At 43.6% G+C, this 26,110-nt stretch overlaps 1 protein-coding gene across 1 annotated transcript in view; it reads right to left on the reverse strand.

Moving 5' to 3' along the window:
• TMEM132C (transmembrane protein 132C) overlaps window positions 1-20,332 on the reverse strand; it is a 296,615-nt gene extending 276,283 nt beyond the window's left edge. Inside the window, exons 1-2 of the mRNA XM_055549947.1 lie at window positions 20,296-20,332; window positions 18,466-19,354 (exon numbers count right to left, since the gene is read on the reverse strand). Coding sequence (XP_055405922.1) covers window positions 18,466-19,354; window positions 20,296-20,332 — 926 coding nt within the window. The remainder of the gene's footprint in view (window positions 1-18,465; window positions 19,355-20,295) is intronic.
• Window positions 20,333-26,110: the final 5,778 nt, after the last annotated feature.

The raw sequence follows: 26,110 nt of genomic DNA on the forward strand, positions 1-26,110 counted from the left end.
TTTCTCACAGAATTTTAAAGCCACAGAAAAATGAAAAGAATATCTCACCTACTCTTCATCTGAGTTGACAAACTTTGAAAATCTGCCAGGTATAACTTTTTTATTTTCCTGTGTCTCTGTTTCTCTGTCTGTCTCCTTGACTGTTTCCCTTTCTCTCTCTCTATGTATATTTATTTCCGTTCTGAAAAAATTAATATCCTTCATATGAATTACATACGTATTTTAAAATAATTAGTACATCCAACTCTTTGTGACCCCATGGACTGTAGCTGCTGGGCTCCTCTATCCATGGAAATCTCCAGGCAAGAATACTAGAGTGGGCTGCCATTTCCCTCTCCAGGGGAATCTTCCCAATCCAGAGATCAAACCCGGGTCTCCCACATCGCAGGCAGATTCTTTACAATCTGAGCCACCACGGAAGCCCAATACATATTATATATACATTAATTATATACATTCTGATGTCCACCCAAGGTGGGGATCACTGGTGTGAAGTACCCTTGGTTGAGCACTGTTCCCTGTAGCTGAAGACTTTGAGCCAATGGCATTCAGCCCTTGAGGACCATCTCCATTCTTGGGGGGGTCAGTGGTCAGGGGAGACATCAGTCCTTGTGGCATCAGACCACACTGGCATCTGTAAACTGTCTGTGTGTCTATCCAGGCACATATATGTCAAAGGCATATTCTTCAGTCAATGGAGCAACTTGACAGGTGGTCCAATGATATATCTTGTTTATTCTGACAACAAAGCCAGCATTCCTTTAGCTGCTTCTATGGTCCTTATACTACACAGAAAATATGGGAAATTGCACGGGGCGAAGGCTTTTTTTTTTTACCATTTTCATCCTACTGCTCTTTCCTACCATGCTGGGCACAAGAGAACTCAGAGATCTTGCTTGTTCTGTGTTATATCAGGAAGGAGAGAAGAGAGATCCACGGCTTTCTGGTTTCCCAAATTTCTCAGATGGACTATTCAAAGCTCAAGGATTCTTTTAGGGTCCAATCAATATTTAAGTCCTTCTAATTCCATCTGTCACTTTTTTTTGGCTTCACCCTTGGTTTAGGAAACCAGTATCTAATTTTTTGGAATAAGAACAAACCTGATAAGAGTTTTCCAGATTTTGTGGTCCAATTCAAAACTTAAGGATTTCACTCTCTTGTTTTCCATTTGTGCTATGACAGCCCATCATTCCTAGAAATCAATATAACATGTTTTCTTTGTGGTTTGAATCTTGGAAAGAACCATGGACTAAGAAAGAAATAAGAAGCACATGAGGATGAAATATCCCTTATATGGAAATATCATTTCCCAGATGGAGACTGACATATACACACTATTGATACTATGTATAAAGTTGGAAACCTACTGTATAGCTAAGGGAACTCTACATGGTGCTCTGCTGTGACCTAAATGGGAAAGAAATTAAAGAAAAAAGAGGGGATATATGTATACCTGTAGCTGATACACTACACTCTACAGCAGAAACTAACATACTGTAAAGCAACTATACTCCATAAAAATTAATTTTAAAAATATCATAAGAGAAATTGGGCAAAGGGACAGATATACATCTAAGATTGGGGAGATTGTCTCTTGAACTCATTAGAGATTCTGTAGCTCTGGTGGTTCCTGGGGAGCCCAAGCTGCTCCCCAATCCTGTAACCAACAGCTCAACTAAATGGAGGCGGCACCTTCCCACTGCCCATTTGCATGCAGCTGCCATGTTCCAGCCTTTGCACTCTCCTGTGAATTTCAGGATGGCATAATTGGGTTTGTCAGCTGGACTCAATCTTCAGCCCTTCCTTCTGAGACACGCTGACACTGATCTATCAATTTTGAGAGCCAGTCCCGTGCCCATGGAGCCTGTTCTGGGAAGGACTCATTAACCGCTAATGAAATGAGTAGTAATTGAAGTGTGATACTCTTTCTGCCAGTGTGATGTCAAGGATGACTCCGTCTTTGAACAGACCTCTCTGATGTTATCAAAGCCCTTTTGTTGTTGTTTTCTTTTTGCTTTTCTTCTTTGTTTCAGAAAGGGTATTAAGATATACTTATCTCAAAATACAGACAAACTATATTAGATTCATGCTCTTTGGTAAACATGAAAACTGGCCTTGATTTCAATGGCTTATGGTCACATTATCTGCTGCCAACATCTGGGAGGAGCGTTTCAAAGAAGCAGGGTTTCTTCCGTTGCCAGGCAAGACCATGATGTTCCCGACAGATGGCCTTCCCCAGATGTCCGTGGGTACATCCCTGACTCACTGAGAACCACGGCTGACTTTGAAGCCTGAGAGACAATTGGTTATAACCCACGGTTGTAGCGATGCATGCCATGATCAATCAGTTGTTTTTCTCAGGGTGTTCCAACCTCAGCATCACTGATGAGCATTTTGAGTTGTAAATAGTCTTTGGTGGGGAAAATGTAGGTTGTCCTATGTCTTGTAAGAGATCTACCATCATCCCTGGTCTGTACCCGTAAGATACCAGTAGAAACCCCCTCCTCAGTTTTGACAACCAAGATCTCCAGGTAATTTCCAAGTGTGCCCTGGGAGGGGCGATTAAACCTGACTCTTGGTTTACCCAAGTGAACACAATGGCATCCTTCCTCCAACAGGATGTACATACTACAATAAAAAAGGGAGTGGGGACTGCGCTGGTGTTCCAGTGATTAAGAATCTGCCTTGCAATGCAGGGGACACAGGTTTGATCTCTGGTCCAGGAACTAAGATCCCATGTGCTGCAGGGCAACTAAGCCCTCACACCACAACTGCTGAAATCTGCAAGCCTAGAGCTGATGCTCTGCAACAAGAGAAGCACTGCAATATAGCCCCTGCTCACCACAATGAAGACCCAGCACAACCAAAAAAAGAAAGATTCATCCATGTTGCAGCAGGTGTCTGGTGTCAGAATTCCCTTCCTTTTTAAAGTGAAATAGCATTCCATTGAACATTTTGTTTAACCATTCATCCACTGATGGACACTTCCACTTCTTGACTGTTGGAACATTGCAATGAACATGGGTATATTAATATGCCTTCAAGACCCCAATTTCAATAATTTTGGGTATATACACAGAAGAAAAACTGCTGAATCATATGGTAGTTTAATTTTTAATTTTTTAAGGAGCCTCCATCTTGTTTTAAACAGCCTCCTGTGCCATTTTACATTCCCATCAGTAGGACACAAGGTCCCAATTTATCCACATTGTCATCAACACTTGCTATTTTCTGTGAACTTGATAGCAGCCAATCTAATGGGTGTGAGGTGCTATTTCTATGTAGGAGAAGATCACTTCTAAATTCTCAGCATAATAGGAACTGGGAAGCCATGGAGATCACCATGTAAGGAGTCAGCAGGAGAATTATAACATGTAAGAAAGGGATCCGGCTGATGGAGTGAAGAGATTGAATCCCACCATGGGTTGTTGAGAGGACTGCACAGCAAGTTATGAATGAATGACACATCAAACACTATGCATATATACTCTCCTAGAATCCCAACAGGGCCATCCAACCAGCAGTCCCAGAGGCAGCCAGAATTTTGACCTCAGGAACAACTGGTTCCATCCACATGACTCTGAGTGAGAGCTGCTGAAAAGGCTATGCACTCTTTTATTTTGTTGTAGCAATTTACTTTTTCTTTTTTTTTTTTTAAAGTGCTTCTGAAAAACTCAGAAGAAGAGAAGACTCAAGAAGGCATGTCTAAAGTGCTTGCAAAATGCCAATGGATGATGGCATTTTAGGGACGTGTAAGACGTGCTCTCTATCTTCTATGCACTATCCTCACAAGTGGTCCCACTTGAGGGACAGTCATCATCACGGTCGGGGGTGCTGGTCTTTCTGGCTGGATAGTCTCAAGGTAAGGTGATGGAGGAAGGAAGTCCCAGTTGATGTAAGTTAAGGTCAGGACTTGAGAATGTGGATCCACACTGGAGGAAAGAGGGGAGAGGGTGGGAGGGGCAGTGGGTCTCAGTCACAGAGGGAGTGAGATCATTGACTTCAACTGGGGAAACAGTTGGTAACTGGTCCTGAGATCCACAGCCCCTCTCTCCCTTCCCTTCTACCCCTCTGACACCAGATCTTCTGTCTGTCTTGATGTCCTAATTTCCAGGACTCTTTCTTTTTAAATAAAACAGTGCATCACACTTCTAAAAGTAGATGGAGCCCAACCAACTAAGTAGATGGAGGCCAACACATAAAAGATAAAGAAATACAAGAAAACATACTCAGCATCACTAGAAACATAGGATATGGAAGAGGAAAGGGCAACAAGATTCCAAGAAAGGTTTTAATTGTTTTCATGGAAAAAATTATTTCTTGGTTTTCAAATTTAAAAATTAATTTTAATACAAGTTTTAAAGATTATTTTCTATTTACAGCTATTACAAAATATTGGCTCTATTCCCTGTATTACACAGTGCATCCCTGAACCTACCTTATACCTAATAGTTTGCATCTCCCCTCCCCACCCCTACATTATTCCTGCCCCTTCCCTCTGCCCACTGGGCATCACTAACTTCTTCCCTGTATCTATGACTCTGCTTCTTTTTTGTTATAGTCACTGCTGCTGCTGCTAAGTCGCTTCAGTCGTGTCCGACTCTGTGCGACCCCATGGACGGCAGCCCACTAGGCTCCTCTGTCCCTGGGATTCTCCAGGCAAGAAGAATGGAGTGGGTTGTCAGTTCCTTCTCCAATGCATGAAAGTGAAAAGTGAAAGTGAAGTCGCTCAGTCGTGCTCGACTCTTAGCGACCCCATGGACTACAGCCTACCAGGCTCCTCCATCCATGGGATTTTCCAGGCAAGAGTACTGGAGTGGGGTGCCATTGCCTTCTCCGGTTATAGTCACCAGTTTGTTGTATTTTTTAGATTCCACCTACAGGTGATATCATACATATGGTATTTGTCTTTCTCTGTCTTATTTCACTCAGCGAAAGGTTTTAAATCATGCAATCGGAATGCTTTTGAATCAGGTGAGATTTCTTCCCCCTCTCTGAGGTTTTAATTCAGATTTTAACTCTTGGGGTTGTAAGAAATAAACAGTTCACACTTCTGATATTTAGGGACCCTGGAGCAGTGACGTCACACCAAAGCAGCTGCAAATCTGGACTTTTATATATATATATATATATATATATATATATGAAATATATAAATATATATATATGAAACTGAATCACTTTGCTGTACACCTGAAGGTCCTGAGGCATTGTAAATCAACTATATTTCAATTAAAAATCAAATTTAAAAAATAGAATAAGTAAAAAGAGGGACTCAAAAAAGGAAGGAAAACTCTTTTACTGCAATGACTACTCACTCCATTAGCTGGCCTCTCTTCTCTAAAATGTGCCCAGATAGAAAGGGACCATATGTCACAGGGCCACTTATGCATCTGCTAAATTGTTTGCAACAGACAAAGCTGTGATCTGGGGAAACTTGAAAACGAAGATGACTTTTAAATGGTTGAAAGAATGTGGAACAAAGGAGTCAGGACTTGGTCAGAAGGACTCTGCTTTTTTCTCTGTTCACAGAACTGGAGTCAATTTTATGTTTAAATGTTTCCCACAACAGTCAAATCGTTCTCAAATGTTTCACTGAAGCAGGGCTGCCTGGCAACCCAGATGTGTTGTGGGGCAGGGAGGGGAGCTGGGGAGGGGGCCCCAGGCAGGAAACATTATTTCTTCACTTCTTCCCAAGCAGAAAGAAAATTGTTCCTTTTCTCTCTTCCAGCAGAATACATTTAAAATGACAAGCTGGAGAAAATGAAAACAAACCTTTCCTTGGGAGACCCTCAACAGGGAAATGCATTTTTGACACAAGTGTGGGAAAATGAGTTTCCAGAATTTTCTGAATTAGCTCCAAATTGGCAGTCAAGGCAAACACCATTGTGTTGGACGGTGTCCTCCTCTTCAGGATGAGTCTGGGGACTGTCTAGTCATTCTCGAGGGTTCTACTTGACCCTGCAGATGGAAGCTCCATTGGAAATGGAGGCCTGACAATTATCCAGGGCAAGCCAGGCATCTGGAAATTGCCTTTGAGGGCTTTTGGTATTCTCAGACATAAAAGGGATAAGGAGAAAGAAAAACACACTCCCCTAAAATTCAATTACAACAGCGCATACACAGACTGTACTCAGAAATGAGGGGCATGGATTTGAACCTGTAGGTCTGACTCCCCTAGTAGAGAAGGGTTTATCTTCCATGTGGGGAAGGCACACATTCCTATTCATAGCATCACCGTCCCCCCACGGGGAACTCTCTAATTGGAGCTGCCAAGGGGCACCAAGCAATTCAGAGGAACCAAGGGTGGCATAACAGAACGTCCGAAATACATCATCACCCATCATCACCCTGGAGCGGGTTGAAGAATGAATGCCCCCTCTTCCAGTTCATGTCCATTCAGATCCTCAGAATGTGACCTTATTTGTAATGAGGGTCTTCGCAGATATGACTAGTTAAGGATCTCAAAAGGAGGCCATTCTAGATTGGAATGGGTACTAAATCCAATGAATGGTTTCTTTCATTTAAAAAAAAATTTTTATTTTATATTAGGGTATAGTTGATCTACCATGCTGTGTTAGTTTCAGGAGTTCAGCAAGTGATTCAGTTATATACATAGATGTATCTATTCTTTTTCAGATTCCTTTCCCATGTAGGTTAGCACAGAGTATTAAGCAGAGTTCCCTGTGTTATATAGCAGGTTGTTGTTGCAAATATAACAGCAGGTTGTTGTTGTAAATGTGTGTATATGTTCATCCCAAATCCCTAATTTATCCCTCCCTCCCTTCCCCCTTGGGTAACCATAAGTTTGTTCTGTAAGTCTCTGAGTCTATTTCTGTTTTGTAAACAAGTTCATTTGTGTTGATTTTTTTTTTTTAGATTCCATATGTAAATGATAAGTGATACCTGCATGTCCGATTTCTTGATAAGAGAAAGGAGAGGGCAATGTGAGAACAGATGCAGAGGAGAAACAGAGGGTGATGCGATGGGAAGACAGAGGCAGAGACTGGAGGGATGTGGCCACAAGTCAAGGAACCCCAAGGCTGACAGCCACCACCAGCGGCTGAAAGAGGTCAAGAAGCCTCGTCTCTGGGGCTGTCCGAGGGAGCACGGCCCTGTCAGTGCCTTGATTTCAGACTTCTTGCTTCTACAACTGTCAGAGAAAAAATTTCTGTTGTTTTAAGACATCCAGTTTGGCGCAATTTGTTACAGCAGCCCCGGGACACGAATCCATTCTGCTTTGAGCCCTGACTTATGGATCAGGAGACGCAACCTGGCAGCCTGCAGACACAGAGGGTCCCCAGGCCTGCATGGTGATGGCTGAAAAGTCATTCTGTTTGAAAGATTGTATTTAAAGTCTGCGTTTCCAGCTTCTCTTCAAGACTGGGAAACATGGCAACCATTATTGGAGGTGAGAAGAGGCTGCTCCCTTTAAAAATGCACAGGAGAGAGAGAGAAAAAAAAAAAGAAAGATGGCTTGCCTGATGGCTCAGTGATAAAGCATCTGCATCCCAATGCAGGAGACACGGGTTTGATCCTCAATCTGGGATGATCCAACATGCTTCGGAGCAACTAAGACCGTAAGCCCACAACTATTGAGCCTGTACGCTAGAGCCCAGGAGCCGCAACTACTGACCCCATGGGCCACAGCTACTGAAGCCCGAACACTTTAGAGCCAGTGCTCTGCAAAAAGAGAAGCCACCACAATGAGTGAGTGAATTCTAATATATTCCTGCAATGTAATAGAATACGGCCATAGAAAGAAACGAAGTACTGACAAAGAGTACCATTGTGGATGAACTTTGAAAATAAGAGGCTGAGTGGAAGAAGCCAGACCCAAAGGACCACATATGGCACAGTTCTTTGTATAGCACCACAGCTAGACAGGAGCCCTGCTTGATGCAACTAGAGAAAGCCCGTGCATAGCAGCGAAGACCCAGCACAGCCATAAATACATAAATAAATAAAATAAAAAAAGGAAATGCACATGAATCAATTCCCCCACTGCTTGCTGCTTCCCCACCACCCCTATCATTTCCACAGTAGAGGGTGCACACGTCAGGCTGACTACTGCATGGAGGTGGCGGACTGTGTGGACAAAATAAAATGCTTTCTATTACATATTGTGTTGATCTGGGGAGGTCTCGGGGGTAACTAATTGACATTATGGGGGCTGCTAATGCCCTCTTAGCTCTCCATTCCCCTATATAGCTGCCCTAATCTATATTCCCTGGCTAGCCGATAATAGACCTCTGATGTAAGCCAGTCCATCTCTGTTTTGGTCATTTCTATTCATCAGAAACACTGAGAAGGCTTCTAATCATAACATGGTACAAAGGAGAACAAAGGCTTTAGTACTGGTGGGAAAGATTCAACCTGGCAAGATCCTAAGAATACTGCTAAGTGTGGGAAAGACAGTGAATGTTTGATCACTTGATGGAAAAAAAAACCTCAACTGAACTGGAGGTTTTTTATTTTTTTAAATTGGTTCCATGTTTAATGTGTGGTTATAAGCTTAGAGGCAATAAAGAAAGGTCAAAACCAACAATCTTTTCTGCCACATACATCATCTCATGGGAAATATATACTGGGGGTGACCAAAAATTTTGTTATGGTTTTTCCATAGATCTTACAGAAAAATCCAAATGAACTTTTTAGTCAGCCCAATATATATATAAACCTATATATATATATATATATATATATATAAACGTATATATATAGGCTTACATTTTAAGTATACAATTCAGTGGTGGTTAGTACAGTTATGCAGCCATCTCCACAATCTAATTCTAGAATATTTTCACCCCTCCAAAAAGAAACCTCACATCCTAGAGCAGTCATCCACCACTCATCATCTGTTTCACTGGATTCTGGCAACCACCAGCCTACTCTCTGTCTCTATGGCCCTGCGTATTCTAGATAGTTCCTATACAAAGACCTGTGCCATATGTGGTCCTTTGGGTCTGGCTTCTTCCACTCAGCCTCTTATTTTCAAAGTTCATCCACAATGGTACTCTTTGTCAGTACTTCGTTTCTTTCTATGGCCGTATTCTATTACATTGCAGGAATATATTAGAATTCACTCACTCATTCGTCTTTTGATGGATGTTTGGTTTGTTTCCATGTTGTGAATAATGCTGCTGTAAGCATGTATTTGGGGCATATTTTGTGCCTGAGGAAGTTTAAGGAGACTCAGTTGTGAAGCTCCCTCATGGGCTTCAATCTATTAGGCGAGAGATCCCCCCTGAATCCCACCATCCACGCACCAGGGGTATCCTGAGACTCTGCCCTCTGTTCTGGGCGGCTGAGAAACAAGGTTTCTCTCTCCAAGATGAACCAAGGGCTTTCCTGGTGGCTCAGTGGTACAGAATCTGCCTGTCAGTGCAGGACACACAGGTTTGATCCCTGATCCAGGAGGTTTCCACATGCTGCGAAGCAACTAAGCCCGTATGCCGCAACTATGAAGACCGTGCTCCGGAGCCCAGGACCCGCAACTACTGGAGCCCACACACCCTAGAGGCCACACTCAGCGTCAAGAGAGGCCACCACACCGAAGAGCCCGTGCACAACAACTAGAGTAGCCCACACTACTGGAGAAAAGCCCACGCAGCAATGACGCTCCAACACAACCAGATATATATAAATAAAACTTTTGTTTAATTTCAAAAAAGATGAACCTCACAAAGCCCTTCTAGAGTTGATGAGAGCCAGTTTCTGCAGTCTAACTGCATTCCCTTGTCATATACTGAGATTCTAGAAGTGAACTCATCTACAAATCTTATCCTGCTGAAAAAAATACTACTCCCTTAACATTCTTGCATACAGCAAGCTTCTTCCTATAGGACATCTCCTTAAAAGTTTTTTCTCTGCCTTCATGCTTCATCCTTTTTGTTTCTTCATTGGAACAATGCTAGGAGCCTGCAGCAGCTCTTAAATACACATGATGTTGTGTTAATTTGGTTGGGAAGACATCTGTAATTAACAAGAATGACTGTCCGTATCCCTACCAGTCACACTAGGATGGAAACAATGAATCGATAGGTCTCATGTTCAACATCCAATGAAGGCCCCTTCAGTTCAGTTCAGCTCAGTCGTGTCCGACTCTTTGCGACCCCATGAACTGCACCACGCCAAGCCTCCCTGCCCATCACCAACTCCCAGAGTTCACTCAAACCCATGTCCATTGAGTTGGTGATGCCATCCAGCCATCTCATCCTCTGTCGTCCCCTTCTCCTCCTGCCCCCAATGCCTCCCAACATCAGGGTCTTTTCCAATGAGTCAGCTCTTCGCATGAGGTGGCCATAGTATTGGAGTTTCAGCTTTAGCATCAGTCCTTCCAATGAACACCCAGGACTGATCTCCTTTAGGATGGACTGGTTGGATCTCCTTGCAGTCCAAGGGACTCTCAAGAGTCTTCTTCAACACCACAGTTCAAAAGCATCAATTCTTCAGTGCTCAGCCTTCTTCACAGTCCAACTCTCACATCCATACATGACCACTGGAAAAACCATAGCCTTGATTAGACAGACCTTTGTTGGCAAAGTAATGTCTCTGCTTTTGAATATGCTATCTAGGTTGGTCATAACTTTCCTTCCAAGGACTAAGCGTCTTTTAATTTCATGGCTGCAGTCACCATCTGCAGTGATTTTGGAGCCCAAAAAAATAAAGTCTGACATTGTTTCCACTGTTTCCCCATCTATTTCCCGTAGCCTTACTGCTCCCTTATTTTGAGACCTGCCTCTGCAAAGTGAGGGTTATTAAAGACTGGATGCTTGGTATAGACTTGCCTCTCTTCCTTTTTTATTCTTCTGGGAGGGCTACCTCTTTACTTCATCATGTTTTACTTAAACAGGAAAAAAAATCACCTTCTAGGATTTAGACCCTGAAGTGTCCATGATCAGAGCTGGCAGACAAATCTTACACAGAAAGGGGAAAAGCAGTCATGTAAACAGCTGTATACTTCTTAGTTCTTCTTGAGAAAAGGAGATAGAGAGATACCGTTTTTTGTTTTTTTTTTTTGCTTTTGAGGGTAGTGACTTGAGCCGAAGAGGCGGGTATCTTTGAGAGGAAGCTTGGTGGACAGATCACCAGCTGATAGAACTTGGGATAACTACCTGAGATCTACAGAAATCCAGAAACACAAGGAATCCAAGACAGGTAATGCCAAGTATCTTGTTTTCTCTCTTTCCTGGTCACCTCTGAAATACTGAGGTTGTTTGAATGAACTTTTTGGCTGACACCAATAGTTTGGAAGTTTTGATTTATAATTGATTGTATTAAGAGTTAAGATACTTAACTCTTGGTGGGGAAGGAATAGAATGAAGGAACGTGTCAGAAGAGAAATCAAGGAGACAGTCTTGACAGCTTTTGACCAAAGGAACGCCTAGGAATGAGATGTGTGTGCATGTGAAGTTGCTTTAGTCGTATCTGACTCTGCGACCCCATGGACTGTAGCTTGCCAGGCTCTGTGGGAATGAGATAAACTGTTTACTTTCCCACCCAAATCTGTACACAGACCATCCATACCCTCTGAACATCAAAGATGTAGACGAATAGCTGTCAATCAGGGTGATTCTGTCCTCAGGGGATACTTGGCAATGTCTGGAGACAGTGTGGTTGTCACAACTGGAGAGAAGGTACCATGCTCGTGGTGGAAGCTAGGGATGCTGTTAAGCATCCTACGGCAGCCATGTCACAGAATGATCTAGCCACAAAGGCCTATCTTGCGGAGGCTGGGAAATCCTGGCATAGACTAAACCAGTCCGTATGCTACTCATCTTCTTTTCATTACGAGACACGAGATATGCTCAGTGTAAACTCATGGCAGCAGCATAATGTAATCTTGTAATGAGGAAAGACTCTTTATGACTCTCTTAGCATCCCTAATTCCAATTACAGAGTTGCAGGGTTCTGAATTAGTTACACTTGGAGGAGAACATCTCCCCTGCATTTCTGTGAATTACGGATTTCAATTAAGCAAGCTTATTTTAAATGGGAGAGGACTGCCTTAGCTTCTTTAGGGATCCATTTCAGCTGCTTCCTGAAAAGACCAGAGATGCCATGGCCTCCCCAAGTCTTCCCTTCAAAGACCTGTGAGGTCAAGAGCGATCTACTTGCTCTAACACTGGCAACCTGAGATAATGTGAACACTGGTTCAAACACAGGGAGTAATTTCACAACCTCAGTCCTAAGACTGAGCTTTGAGTGAGGAGTGTGGTCCTCAGCATCCGGGCTGTCATTAGCATTCAGGCACATAGAGACAGCAATGGGAATTTTCAGGGATGATGACCCCAACTGTCAATATGTTTTGAAAACACTCAGAATAGAAAATAATGCTTATGTTTGCTGTAAGGAATCTTGATATTATTTCAAGAAACTTCAGTTAGTAAGTCACGAAGGAAAACATCCATGAAAAGGATAGTTCGTGATACAAATTTGACATTAGGTATTTGCTTTTGCATTAACTCAGTAAATGTTTACTGGTTCTTTACTCTGTAGTAAGCCATACAGTTGCCTTCCCCGATGGCTCAGCGAGTAAAGAATCTGCCTGCAATGCAGGAGACACAGGAGACACAGGTTTGATTCCTGGGTTGGGCAGATCCCCTGGAGGAAGGCATGGCAACCCACTCCAGTATTCTTGTCTGGAGAATCCCGGGGACAGAGGAGCCTGGCGGGCTACAGTCTAAAGGGTCTCAAAGAGTCAGACACGACTGAGCGACTAACCACGCACGTGTGCAAGTCATACAGTAACAAGGGTTCGTTACCATATTTTTAAATGAACAAACAGGCCCAGAGATATTAAAGGACATTTTCAGGTTCACACAGCTGAACAGCAGCAGAGAGGACTGGCATGTACTATTATAGCTTTTGTGACTTCCAGCCTCCTGTATTTTTTTCTTAACCCCATGTATTTTACAAATATCTATGCTGTCAAATTCTTTTCTGTGAAATCTAATTGTAACTTGGACTAAACAGTGTCTCTTAAGCTACGGCGGTAAAAACTTCCTGCGGTGTTAATCCTGGGGAACAAACAGGTATCAGTGTCGTTCTGTTATCACAGTGACCTGTCACGTATTCTCCAGGAATGTCCAAAGTGACCAGAGCTGCTAGGTAACTTACTGAGATGCGCAGATTCCCGCCTTCATCCCTCCTCTCCCAGTAACTGGTTCAGCCCCATGTTTGAGAACAGAGCCACCCTCAACCGAGAACTCATTTGAGTTTGTTGCATTCATGATTGTATCTCCTCGTGAAAAGTTTGTGTCCAGTGCCAAAACATTTAAGCTAGCCAAGTCCTAGATCAGAATCATTGCTAGTTTTCATTTCTGCTCTTCTAACTCAGTGGTCTACTGCATGCAGATCTCCCTTCCCCGACTCCTTTACTGTCAATGGCAGTGGTCATCTTTGGGCTTCCTGGGTGGCACAGTGGTAAACAACCCACCCGCCAATGCTGGAGATGCAAGAGACATGGGTTCTATCCCTAGGTCGGGAAGATCCCTTGGAGAAGGAAGTAGCAAACCATTCCAGTATTCTTTGCTGGAGAATCCCACGGACAGAGGAGCCTGGAGGGCTACAGTCCATGAAGCTGCAAAGAGTCAGACATGACTGAGTGACTGAGCATGTACAAGCCATATGCAAGAGACAAGGGGCCTAAACCCATGGAACTGACCTGCTTACAAGTATTTGTAAAACACACATGTAGGTATTCTTCCTTTACGTTGGTCATTATTTTATTTTTTATTTTTCAAAAAAGCTTTCTAAAATAATGTTATATCCACAGGAAACAAAGTTTCAACCTCCACACCTTGACTTTTGAGTCTCAGGAACCTGACTGATCATAAAGCAGGGGTTGCTTTTGAATTAGATGCATGAAGTAGCTAACGAAATGCAGGCGGGTTCCTCAAGCTTGTGGAAGAGAGTATTGTTTGTGAAAACCATCTTGTAAAGGAGGCTTAGGTCAAGTTTCCATGTCTGTTACTGATCCTATTAAAAATTCCCAAGAAGTCCAGGCTAAGTCCAAGCATCACAGCCTTGTCAGCAAAGCTATCTTCCAAGGAGATGATGGAGAACATTTTTGGATTTCATGGTCAAGAGGGGTCTTTTAAATCCCCGTCCCTTTGTAAGTTTCCCATGAATTTCTCAGCTGGGTTCCAGTGATGGGCCAGATGGATTTCTCCTGTAATTGAACCAGTGGACTACTGTTGACGGCAGCTGGATAAATAAATGTGCATTTTCATGTGCTGCTACTTTGGAGAGGAAGAAAGTGGTGTTCCCTAAATTTCAGTGAGCCTCACACAAACTTAATTACTTTTCCACATACATCTTTTTGTGTTTCTGAATACTTCTTTCCTTAGAAGAATTGATTAAATTAAAATTAAAATATGGGCTTCCCCAATGGCTCAAAGTAAAATTCTTTACCCAAAGGTAAAGAATCCACTGGCAATGCAAGAGATGCAGGAGACAGTTTTGAACCCTGGGTCAGAAAGATCCCCTAGAGAAGGAAATGGCAACCCACTCCAGTATTCTTGCCCAGAGAATCCCACGGACAGAGGAGCCTGGAGGGCTACAGTCCATGTAGCTTTAAAGAGTCGGACACAACTGAGCAACCGAGCATGGATAAGCCATATGTCCAGAGACAAGGGGCCTAAACCCACTAAACTGACCTGCTTGGAGAGTCCATGGAGTTGCAAAGAATCAGACATGACTGAAGCAACTGAGCACATACAAATTAAAATACAATGAAATATGTTATCTGGAAAGGGAATGCTAGCTTTCCTTACAGCCTTCCCATTCTAATCATGGCAGCTGCATTTTTCACTTCCAATGTCTTGGAGTCATCCTTGACTGTTTTTCTCCCACCTCTCTCTTCCCAGGACTCAAATCCATGGTTGGAAAGACCAGGAAGGCAGAAATGGGGTTGCTACCCTTCCTGGCATCAACCAATATTCCACCCAGAACCCTGTCATTCTCATCTTTTGTGCCCCCAAAGCTCTTGTCATTATAAAACCTTTTTTTTTTCTTTAAAAAAATCCTAGTAAAATAAGAATCAATACAGTTTTCAGAACAGACCTGGTGGCTGTTCTGCATGATGCAAAGCATGATGTCCTTTTACTGCCAAAATAGAATTCAGTGCTTATTGAAGTTCTGATAGATGTTTAAAAATAACCCTGCTAGTAATAGCCAACACTTGTAGAAGCACTTTTACATGTCAGGTACTGTTATAAGCACCTCACAAATAAGTATGAGCCACTGAATCCTCCCATCCCTATGGCAGTAGGTACCAACATCACATCTGAATGAGGAAACTAAGGGACATGGAGATGAGATGGCAGGCCAGGGAAGTGGACCAGAATTGAGACCAGTTGGTTGCAGGACCTGATTTCTCCAACATCACCCTCATCTTTGTGAAGGAAAACAAAGACAACTCTTCCTCTCCAGTGAACCAGGTCTGACTGCCCCACCTGCCATGGAAAGCTCTGCATCTTAGTTGTGGGGACCCGGTTATTCACACATATTCACCCCTAGAGCTTGCTTTTTGAAAGAGGGAAGTTAGGGATAAGTACAAATGGGAAGGGGGCTTCCCTGATAGCTCAGCTGGTAAAGAATCCACCTGAAATGCAGGAGACCCGGGTTCTTATGACTCTGGAATTTTTAAAACTTGTTAGCAGTACTATTAATTCCCTGTCTTCTGTAGCTCCTTTCCAATGCCTGGGCTGGATATATTTATTTTATAATAGAATGGCATGAAATCAAGGTGCTAAGAGACTCAGTGGAAATAAAACTCAGACCTTCCAGATCAGTATCTTTCTCTTCCCAAGGCAGGAGGAAGTGAACCTGGATCCTTTTATCGAAATACCTCCTCTCCTGCAGTTATAAGATTGGCACTTTCATTAAGACATCTAGTTTATTTTTCCTTACCCCAGAGATAGCAGGCACCAGGTTGACCACCCCTCAGTACAGATGAGATTGAGAAGTCCCCAGAGGGTACATTTTGTACTTTGTAGAAGATGCAGGATTACATAACATCATGGAAAGTGATTCTGCAAAACACTTGTTCATATCCCAAACCACTGGCAAAGAAGGATCTGGTAAAACTAGTCCACTTAAAAATTGAAAGAAAAAAATTGTAAGGATGATCATTAGACACTTCAGAAGAAAATTATCCAAATCCAAAGGACTAAGAAATGCCTCGAGAAACTTATCAAAACCTTTGAATGCCTTTGGTAAAAACAAACAAACCCTTTAAAAAGGACCATTCTTATCTTCAGACAACCAAATTTAAACCAAAGTGAAATATGCCAGAAGATGTCATCAGTCTATTTTGTGAATATTTTCCCAAGCAACTCAAGCCACATGTGATTAATTTTTTATTCTAAAAAGAACCAAAGCATTGCTGCAATTATAACCTAAGTCATTCTTAATGATGATCATTAAAAAAATCTGATTTTGGTCATTTTTATCTTTTAAACAAATCTCAAGTAAATATTTTTTCATTATTCTGAAATTCTGGGCCACGTTTTAAGAGGATTTGCGTTAAGTGGCTTTCCCCCTAGTATTAATTATCCTCATATAACAGGTTGCCCTGATCTAAACCCCAGAATCATTATCCAGAGTGACAGAGCAGGCCCATTACATTTTCCGTATGATCTGCTGAACCAGCAGAGGTCATGGGAGGTGGGTTATTCTGTGGTTGCTTTAATTTGGTTTTCTTTTTTTCTTTTATTATGAGATGAAATACCTCTAATAAAGAATCTTCTGTTGAGGGATGTCCCTTGTTGCCTAGTGGTTAGGATTATGGGCTTTCATTGAAGTGGCCTGGGTTCAATCCCTATTCAAGGAACTGAGATCCTATAAATCATGAAGAGTGGCCAAAAAACAAATAAGTTAAATAGTGTTTGTCACAAACTGGGGTTTCCTCAGTTCCTAACTGGCAAGATTTAACCCTACCAAATAAAAAAGGATATTATTCTTGGCTTTTTTTTTTCACGCTTACACTCAAAGTGAGATGGCAGATGGTGAGATATGTCTATATCTTTCCTTGAGCCCACTGAACATATACTTTGTCATGTAACCAAGTATCTGCATGTCTATAAAAAATTTTAAAGCTTAAAAAAATGTCACATTGTGGTGACCTAAATGGGAAGGGAATCCAAAAAAGAGGGGATATATGTACACATATGGGCTTCCTAGGTGCTGCCAGTGGTGAAGAACCCACTTACCAATGCAGGAGACAAAAGAGATGTAGGTTTGATCCCTGGGTCAGGAAGATCCCCTGGAGGAGAACATGGCAATCCAGTCTAGTATTCTTGCTGGAGAATCCTATGGACAGAGGAGCCTGGTGGTCTATAGGGTCCATAGGGTCGCACAGAGTCAGACACAACTGAAGTGACTTAACATGCACACATGTATACCTATAGCTGATTCACTGTGCTGTACAGCAGAAACCTAACACAACATTGTAAAGCAACTATACTCCAATAGAAATTAATTTTAAAAAGTTATAAATATAAAGTGAAAGTCACTCAGTCGTGTCCAGCGCTTTGCAACCCCATGGACTATAGAGTCCATGGAATTCTCCAGGCCAGAATACTGGAGTGGGTAGCTGTTCCCTTCTCCAGGGGATCTTCCCAACCCAGAGATTGAACCCAAGTGTCCTGCATTGCAGGCGGATTCTTTACGTCTTGGCCAATCAAACCAAAACCTAAGCTGTAAATGTCTCGAGGTTATAGAATTGAAACCTAAGGAGGTGTGTGTGTGTGTGTGTGTGTGCGCTTAGTTGCTCAGTGTGTCCAATTCTTTGTGACCCCCTGGACTGTAGCCCAGCAGCCTCTTCTGTCCAGGGGGATTCTCCAGGCAAGAATAGTGGAATGGGTTACCATGCCCTCCTCCAGGGGATCTTCCCAACCCAGGGATCAAACCCAGGTCTCCCACATTGCAGGAGAATTCTTTATCAACTGAGCTACAAGGGGAGCCCAAGAATACTGGAGTGGGTAGCCTATCCCTTGTCCAACGGATCTTCCCAGCCCAGGAATGGAACCAGGGTCTCCTGCATTGCAGGTGCATTCTTTACCAACTGAGCTATCAGGGAAGCCCATAAATATAAAGTAACCATATTTTGATCACCCTTTTGGCCATGGAACATTTTAATACTTCATAAATCTGTTTATGCCCCCCCCCCCCCAAAAATTATATCCCTCTTCAAGTGCAGTGGTAATTCAAGGTCAAAAGAGAGTGATTAATTTAGTCTTGTTTCTTTGGGGTGCAATTTTGGCCCATTTTCTCCCATCTCCTAATATATACAGTGCAGCTGCTGAAAGCATGTGGTCAGGTGCAGAAACTGGCTTCCAGTGTGAAGCAGGAGGGTCCCTGAAGGTGGTGAAAATGGAATCTTCTGGTATATACACCCCAACTTCCCATCCAGTGTCGTCCCAGGCGCGCCTAAGCCTTTCTCAAGTGCAGACCTACCTCAAGATGAAGAAGTCCACGGTGGAATTGCTGGCCACGGTGACATAGGCAGTGACCACATCTCCCTGCTTGACGGGCCTGGAGGGCAGCCAGATGGCCACGTTGCCATCTAGACGCAGCTCGCTGAGCTGGGCGCTGTCCTGAGCGCGGTAGAGGCCCACGGCGCCGATCCTCTGCAGGTGGGATGTGCTCTCCTGCAGTCCATCCTTGCCGGGGCGGATGGCATTGCCCTTGCGGACGTCGCCCCCGGAACAGTCTCCACGCTCGTCCCCGGGCTGCACGGCGTAGTAGAGCTCCACGGGGCTGCCCTCGGGGGGCTCCGGCGCCTTCTTCCTCCCGGACACCACGGTGGGGGTGCCGAACCAGCTGGCTGGGAGCTCCAGCTGTGCCACGCACAGCCCCAGGGCCCCCCGAAGCCGGCAGCTGCCCCGCACCTCCCGGGTCTCCCGGAAGGCGAACACACGCAGGCAGGGCAGGCTTTGCGCAGGGCCGGGGTCGTCCCAGTCCCGGCCCACCAGGTGGAACAGCACCTGCACACGGGGCCGGCTCAGGTAGATCTTGTCCCGCAGGATGTGCGCCTTCAGCTTCCAGTTGAAACTCACTTTGTCGGTGGGACCTAAAAAGTTGGGAGTCGACATCAATTCCAGAGGCACGACCTTTTGCACCGAGAAAGGCCCATAGCTGGCATTTAAGATTGGCGGCTGTCTGGCTTTGTAGGGGAAGAAGGACTCGACCCGGGACTGCAGGCTGGAGTTGCGTGTCAAGTCCTGGTTGGTTTCCTTCAGGAAGAAGGAAGTCTCGGCTCTGAGCACCTGATAGGTCACAGGCAGGTAAGGGGGCAGGGAGGAAAATCGCTGGATGTTGTCTGTGAGCCCACGGCCCTCGATCACTGCAGAGGGGAAAGAAAAAAAAGAAAAAGACAAAGATGGGGTGATTTCTGGGCTCCTTAGAGGTCATTTGGCAACCCGGGGAAATTGACAAGTGATTTAGAAATGAGGGGTTAACACCGCAGTGCATGTGTGTTCAGTCGCTTCAGGCATGCTGGATTCTTTTCAACCATGTGGACTGTAGCCCACCAGGCAAGAATACTGGAGTGGCTTGCTATGTCTTCCTCCAGGGGATCTTCCTGAGCCAGGGATCCAACCCACCTCTCTTGCATTGTCTCCTGCAGTGTACGTGAATTCTTTACTGCTGAGCCACAGGGGAAGCCCAAACATTTTTCAGTCCACTTGTCTAGAATCTTCAGGTTGCTTTGGGGATCAGCCAGTAAATGATCACATGCTCCAAAATTGTGAATTGGCTGAATTGTCTTTCAACCAATTCAATCGGTTGAAATCTATGAAAGGGAGATTTGGGGGACCTCCCTGATGGTCCAGTGATTAAGACTCCATGCTTCCACTGAAGGGGGCACAAGTTTGATCCCGGCACAAGTTTGATCCCTGGTCAGAGGACCAAGATCCCACATGCTGCATGGCGAAGCCAAATGAAATAAAATACATACAATAAAATAAAATTCACAGTTCCACTCTTTTAAAAAAGGAGATTTTTGTACATTGTTGAACAATGTAAAATTGTATAATTTTTGTATAATTGTTGAACGATGGCAAATACATGGAGTCTGATCTGACAGAAAGCTAGCAAGTTACTTATGAGTGTAAAGTGGGAAATATTTGTGAATAACTTGCATGAGTTTCAAATATATTTAATGACACTGGTAGCTAAAGAGAAAAATAGACCAATGGAATAGAGTAGTTCATAAATAAGCTCCTGTACATCTAAAATTTAGTATGTGATAAAGGTAGAACCAGAAATCGTGAGGCAAAGACAGACTTTTTAATAAATGGTACTTGAACAATTGGCCAGCCATTTGGCAGAAAGATAACATTAGGTCCGTACCTCACACCAAACACGAGAATACGCTTCAAATGGATGAGTGATCTAGATGTAAGAAAATGACATTGTTTTTTGTACAGAATGAAAAAGTGGGTGATTTCCTCTAAAACCTGGGTCTAGGGAGAGATTTCTGATTATGATTCAAACTTTGAATGAAATCTAGCCATCCCTGTATAAAAATGAATGATAACCATCCCTATATAAAAATTGAGAAAACCTTTCACAAAGCCACATATATTATAAACAAAGTCAAAAGAAAAAAACAGCAAACTGGGAGACACTGCAAACTATTCACTTAAGGTGCTCAACTCAGCTGGCAGGTAGGTTCCATTTTGCCCACAGTATTTTAAAAGATGGTTATGAATGGGAATCATTTTTTAAAACTGGAGAGTAAAAACTACTGAGAACCTAATGTAGAGCACAGGGAACTGTATTTAGTGCTCCGTGGTTATGTAAACGGGAAGAGAATCTAAAAAAGAGGATTGTTGTTGTTCAGTTGCCCAGTTGTGTCCGACTCTTTGTGACCCCATGGACTGCAGCACACCAGGCCTCCCTGTCTCTTACCATCTTCCAAAGTTTGCCCAAGTTAATGTCCATTGCATTGGTAATTCCATCCAGTCATCTCATTCTCTGACACCCTCTTCTCCTTCTGCCCTCATTCTTTCCCAGCATCAAGGACTTTTCCGATGAGTTGGTTGTTTGCATCAGATCACCAAAATACTGGAGTTTCAGCTTCTGCATCAATCCTTCCAAGAAGTATTCCCTTAAGATAGAGTGGTTTGATCTCCTTGCTGTCCAGGGGACTTTCAGGAGTCTTCTCCAGCACCACAGTTTGAAGGCATCAATTTTTTGGCATTCTGCCTTCTTTTATAGTCCAGCTCTCACAACTGTACATGACCACTGGGAAGACCACAGCCTTAACTATATGGACCTCTGTTGGCAGAATAATGTCTCTGCTTTTCAATATACTGTCTAGGTTTGTCATAGGGAGGATATATATATATATATATACATACACACACATATGGCTGTTTGGCTTTGTTGTACAGCAGAAATTGACATAGTAGTGTAAAGCAACTATAAAATTTAAAATTTATGATTTTATCCAATAAAAAAGATATGGTACATATATAAAATGGAATACTACTTAACTGCAAAAAATGAAATAATGTCATCTGCAGCAACATAGATGCAACTAGAGACGATCATAGTAAGTGAAGCAAGTCAGAAAGAGAATGACAAATACCATATGATATCACTCATACGTGAAATCTAAATTGAATCTATCTATGAAACAGAAGGGTATCCCTGATAGCTCAGCTGGAAACGAATCTGCTGCCAAGCATGAGACCCCAGCTCAACTCCTGGGTCAGGAAGATCCCCTGGAGAAGGGATAGGCTACTCACTTCAGTATTCATGGGCTTCCCTGGTGGCTCAGATGGTAAAGAATCTGCCTGCAATGCAGGAGACCTGGGTTCGATCCCTGGGTTGGGAAGATCCCCCAGAGGAAGGCATGGCAAGCTACCCCAGTATTCTTGCCTGGAGAATCCCCATGGACAGAGGAGCCTGGCAGTGTACAGTCCACGGGGTTGCAAAGAGTCGGACGTGACTGAGTGACGAAGCACACACATGAAACAGAAATAGAGTCACAGACATAGAGAACAGACTTGTGTTTGCCAAGGTGGGGAGAGGGACAGGATGGAGTGGGAGTGTGGGGTTGGTAGATGCAAAATAGTACATTTAGAATGGATAAACAAGGTCCTACTGTATAGCCCAGGGAACTATATTTGATATCCTGTGATAAACCATAATGGAAAAGACTATGAAAAAAAGAATGTATTAAAAATATGTGTATAAAAAACTGAGGAGTATCTGGGTTTTTAGCTTCGCACACAAGGGAGGAAGTGGCAGGATGCAGGCTGTCTGCCCATCTGGCAACAGTAAGAGAAGATACACAGCAGACTGCCTTGCTCAATGACATTTCCTGCTGGACCCTTAGGTGCATTTGAGTTTGAAAAAGCAGACTTAGAATCTTCAGCTGGGTAAGTCAATGTACACTGGAGGCTGAAGATTCAACCCTGGGCCAGGAAAGAGCAACACATCATCTCTGTCTTCCTATCTTTCTTTGTTCACTGCCTCCATCATTAGCAGTATAACCAGCCACCTCCTTGTTGATTGAAGACTGTCCTCTAAAACTTCCCCCTGGGTTTATACTTACACTGTTGGGGCTCCACTGAGGACTCACTATTGACCTGGGGCATAAGAGGTTACAGTTCCCCAAATGCTAACTTTGAAAAGACCAAGAAAGCCTCTTGCCTGACTCTTATCTTTCAAAACCAGACCAGAAAATCCACATAAGCCCCCATTCATATATTGAAAGAGAAGACAGGTGTTCCTCTCTCTCCATTGATGCTCCAACCTCCCCTTCTGCCCCTGCTTCAAACTGTAGCCAGCACAGCCCATCCAGCCTATGGGGCTACCCCATCCTCTCTCCTCTGGAAGTTCCCCTAATCCTTTTCCCGGCAAGGACATTGGCTAGCAGATCAAAGCTGCCTTTGGTACTGCAGCCAAAAGGACTTGAGTTGTCAAGATGGCTTTTCAAAGAAATAGCTTCCTTCCCTGTTCTTTGCCCAGAGGCGTTGATCTCAGGTCACCAGCAACATGGGTACTTTGTCCCTCTCTCTTTAGGGATGTTTTGCTGCTCCCACTTTAACCCACTCATTTTGGGACCACGTTAAAACACTCTCAAAAGACCCTGTACAACATTCCAGAAACGGTTCTGACTCTATGTCTTTAAAGAAAATCATTGACTCTAAGCAACTTGTAGAATTGTGTCAAAACCAACAGACTAATTGCTACATCTGATGCTTTTATTCTGATATATTCATCCCTCTCCAAAAAAGCTTTTAAACCATGAAGTGTAGAGATTTAGAGACTCATTTGTTTGGAAAAGATGGTGGGCCAAGGACTCTCTGAAGAAATGGAGCAAGGATTCTAAGGTCCATCTGTGTAGGATGTATTCCACAACAGGGAAGCTTGTCAACAAGCTTGCTCACCATTTTCCACTCTCTTGCACATAAAAATTTCTTTTCTCTCCTTTTCTGTCTTTTTATCTTTAAAAACATCCTTAAAAATGAACTTTCGCCTTTAAGCAAATACTGAGTTTATTTTTGAGAAAATAAAGCTGGAGTGGGCTTGTTGTCTTATTGTCTCCTCTCTTAGGGTTCTTGCATTATTTAAGTCTCTGTTTATCCTTCACATGGATCAAAAAGTGCCTGGCTCATATCTTCCTGCTAAACATAGATCTGAAGTTTTCCTGCTCATGAGAGATTTAACTTGAGCCAAAAAGAGACATTTTAAAGACAGGAGTGGGGGGTCTAGCATAGTGGTTCAAGATGAAGTTTGGCTATGGAGATCTAGAGTTGATCTAGTCAACAGTGATCTTAGGCAAGTTCGTACCTTCTTGGATGTTTTAGTTTCCATAGATCAATGGATGGATGGATGGATCAATGGTTGCATGAATGTTTGGGTGGATGGATGGATCAGTGGTTAGATGGATGGGTTGTTGGCTGGATAAATCTTTAGATGGATGGACAGGTCAATTGATAGATGGATGCTTGGATGGATGAATGGATCAACGGTTGGATAGATAGGCAGATGGATGGGTATGGGTACACAGGCAGATACACAGGTGGATAGATTCATTATATTGAATCCAATAGTACCTGTAGTAGACCAATTACAAAATGGCCCCCATTCTCTTCTTATATCTATACCTTTTGTGTGTGACTTTGCAATTTTCCCTTCAAAATTAGAAGTCTATTGCCCCACTCCTTGAATTTAGCTTGGCCCTGGGTTTTCTTTGGCCAGCAAAATATGGCAGAAGTGACAATGTGCTAATTCCAAAGCCAGGTCTCAGGAGGCATTGCACACTTGCACTGAGTCTTTTGGACTCCTGCCAGCACCCAAAAGAACAAGCCTAGGCTAGACTACTGTAGGATAAGGGACCATGTGGAGGAGAGGAGAGTTATCTCCATGGAGGCCATCCTAGGTCAGCCAATCCACAGCCTGCAGCCACCGGCAAACAAGAGAGAGAGCCCAGCCAAAATTAGCCGAGTCCAGCCAAGATCAGTCACTCCAAAACTTATATGAAATGACAAGTGAACTAAGTCTCTTAATATGGGGTGGTTTTTAAATGTAGCAACACCCAGTGGGGTAGTTAACAAATATCAAGAGGTTATCAAGTGTACGAATCTAAAAAGATACAGTGACACCAATGTGAACTTTCTCCTAGATGGAGTTAGAATAATTCAAACAGAATTGAAAAGGGACTCACTTTCTCAGTGGTGAGAAAATTTCCCCATCTTGTAGATGTACCTGCAACAGCCAGCCTTGTAGACACTCATGAGAATGGCCTCCCTAGAGTTGTCCAAAGCCCATCTGCACCCTCAGGTGCTGTGACACCGGGTGCATTTCTCAAGCTCATCCTACATTTTGGGGAGCCCTGATCTAGAGGATTAAGGAAGCAGAGGTGATTACCAGGCTTCGTGGCATTTCTCTCCTGACACTCTATCTGCTGATTACAAACTATCTCCTGATTGCCATGATCTAGGGAAGCACAGACAGATATCCACCCTCTAATTCTGGCTCATCTGCTCACAGCAGCGTCTCCCAGAAAGATAGGATTATTGAGTCATTTTCACTGATCTGAAACAATACCCCTGGAAAAGTCCGATGCTGGTTTCCTAAGGACGTGGAGCGGGGAAGAGGAGAGAGGCTGACAGCTGCACCTTTACATCTGACCTCCTAGCTGACAGCACGTTCATTTGCTGTCACCCTGCCTGTTTATCCATTTTCTTTATCTGTGCTTGCCTGTCAGTGTTGGGGATATTGTGTCCTCCATCAGCTGTTCATCAGAGAACTCTCCTGTGAAGCCGCTGCCGGAAATTGAGTTTTTGAGATTCTGAGATAGTGAACGCAGGAGATGTCCATGTCACTTAGCACCCAGACAGAACCCCCCCAGGGGAAATGGCCCTTCAGCCAACACCATGTGCCACCTTCATCGTGATGCTCGCTTTGGGATGTGTTAACCGAGATGGATTCTTTAGCGTTGATTCTCTCTGAGCTGTGACGTGAAGGATGGATTGGATCTTGGGAGGGTGAGTGGAATAGGGGAAGGATTCCAGGAGGGGTGGGGGTGGCATGAGGAAAGGATCAGTGAAGGGGAAGCTCAGGACCTAGGTGTGTGAGGAGGGGGACGTTGGCCTAGGAAGGCAGGTTGGGGCCTGATATTTCTCTAAATGTGGTAAGTGATGGATGATCATAAGGTAGTTTTTGTTTTTTCAGTTACTAAGAGGAGTCCGACTCTTTGCAACCCCACGGACCTTAGCCCAGCAGACTCCTATCCTCCACTGCCTCCTGGAATTTGCTCAAACTCATGTCCATTGAGTCAGTGATGCTGTCTAACCATCTTATCCTCTGCCGCCCACTTCTCCCTTTGCCTTTAATCTTCCCCAGCATCAGGGTCTTCTCCAAAGAGTCAGCTCTTCCAATCAGGTGGCCAAAATATTGGGAGATTCAGCTTCAGCAATAGTCCAGTGAATATTCAGGGTTGATTTCCTTTAGGACTGACTGAGTTCATCTCCTTGCAATCCAAGAGACTCTCAAGAATTTTCTGCACAATTCAGAAGCATCAATTCTTCAGCGCTCAGCCTTCTTTTTGGTCTAACCTTTCATATCCATGATGTGGGCT

The sequence above is a fragment of the Bubalus kerabau genome, chromosome 16 (assembly GCF_029407905.1).
Source record: "Bubalus kerabau isolate K-KA32 ecotype Philippines breed swamp buffalo chromosome 16, PCC_UOA_SB_1v2, whole genome shotgun sequence".
NCBI classification, from domain to species: Eukaryota; Metazoa; Chordata; class Mammalia; order Artiodactyla; family Bovidae; genus Bubalus; species Bubalus kerabau.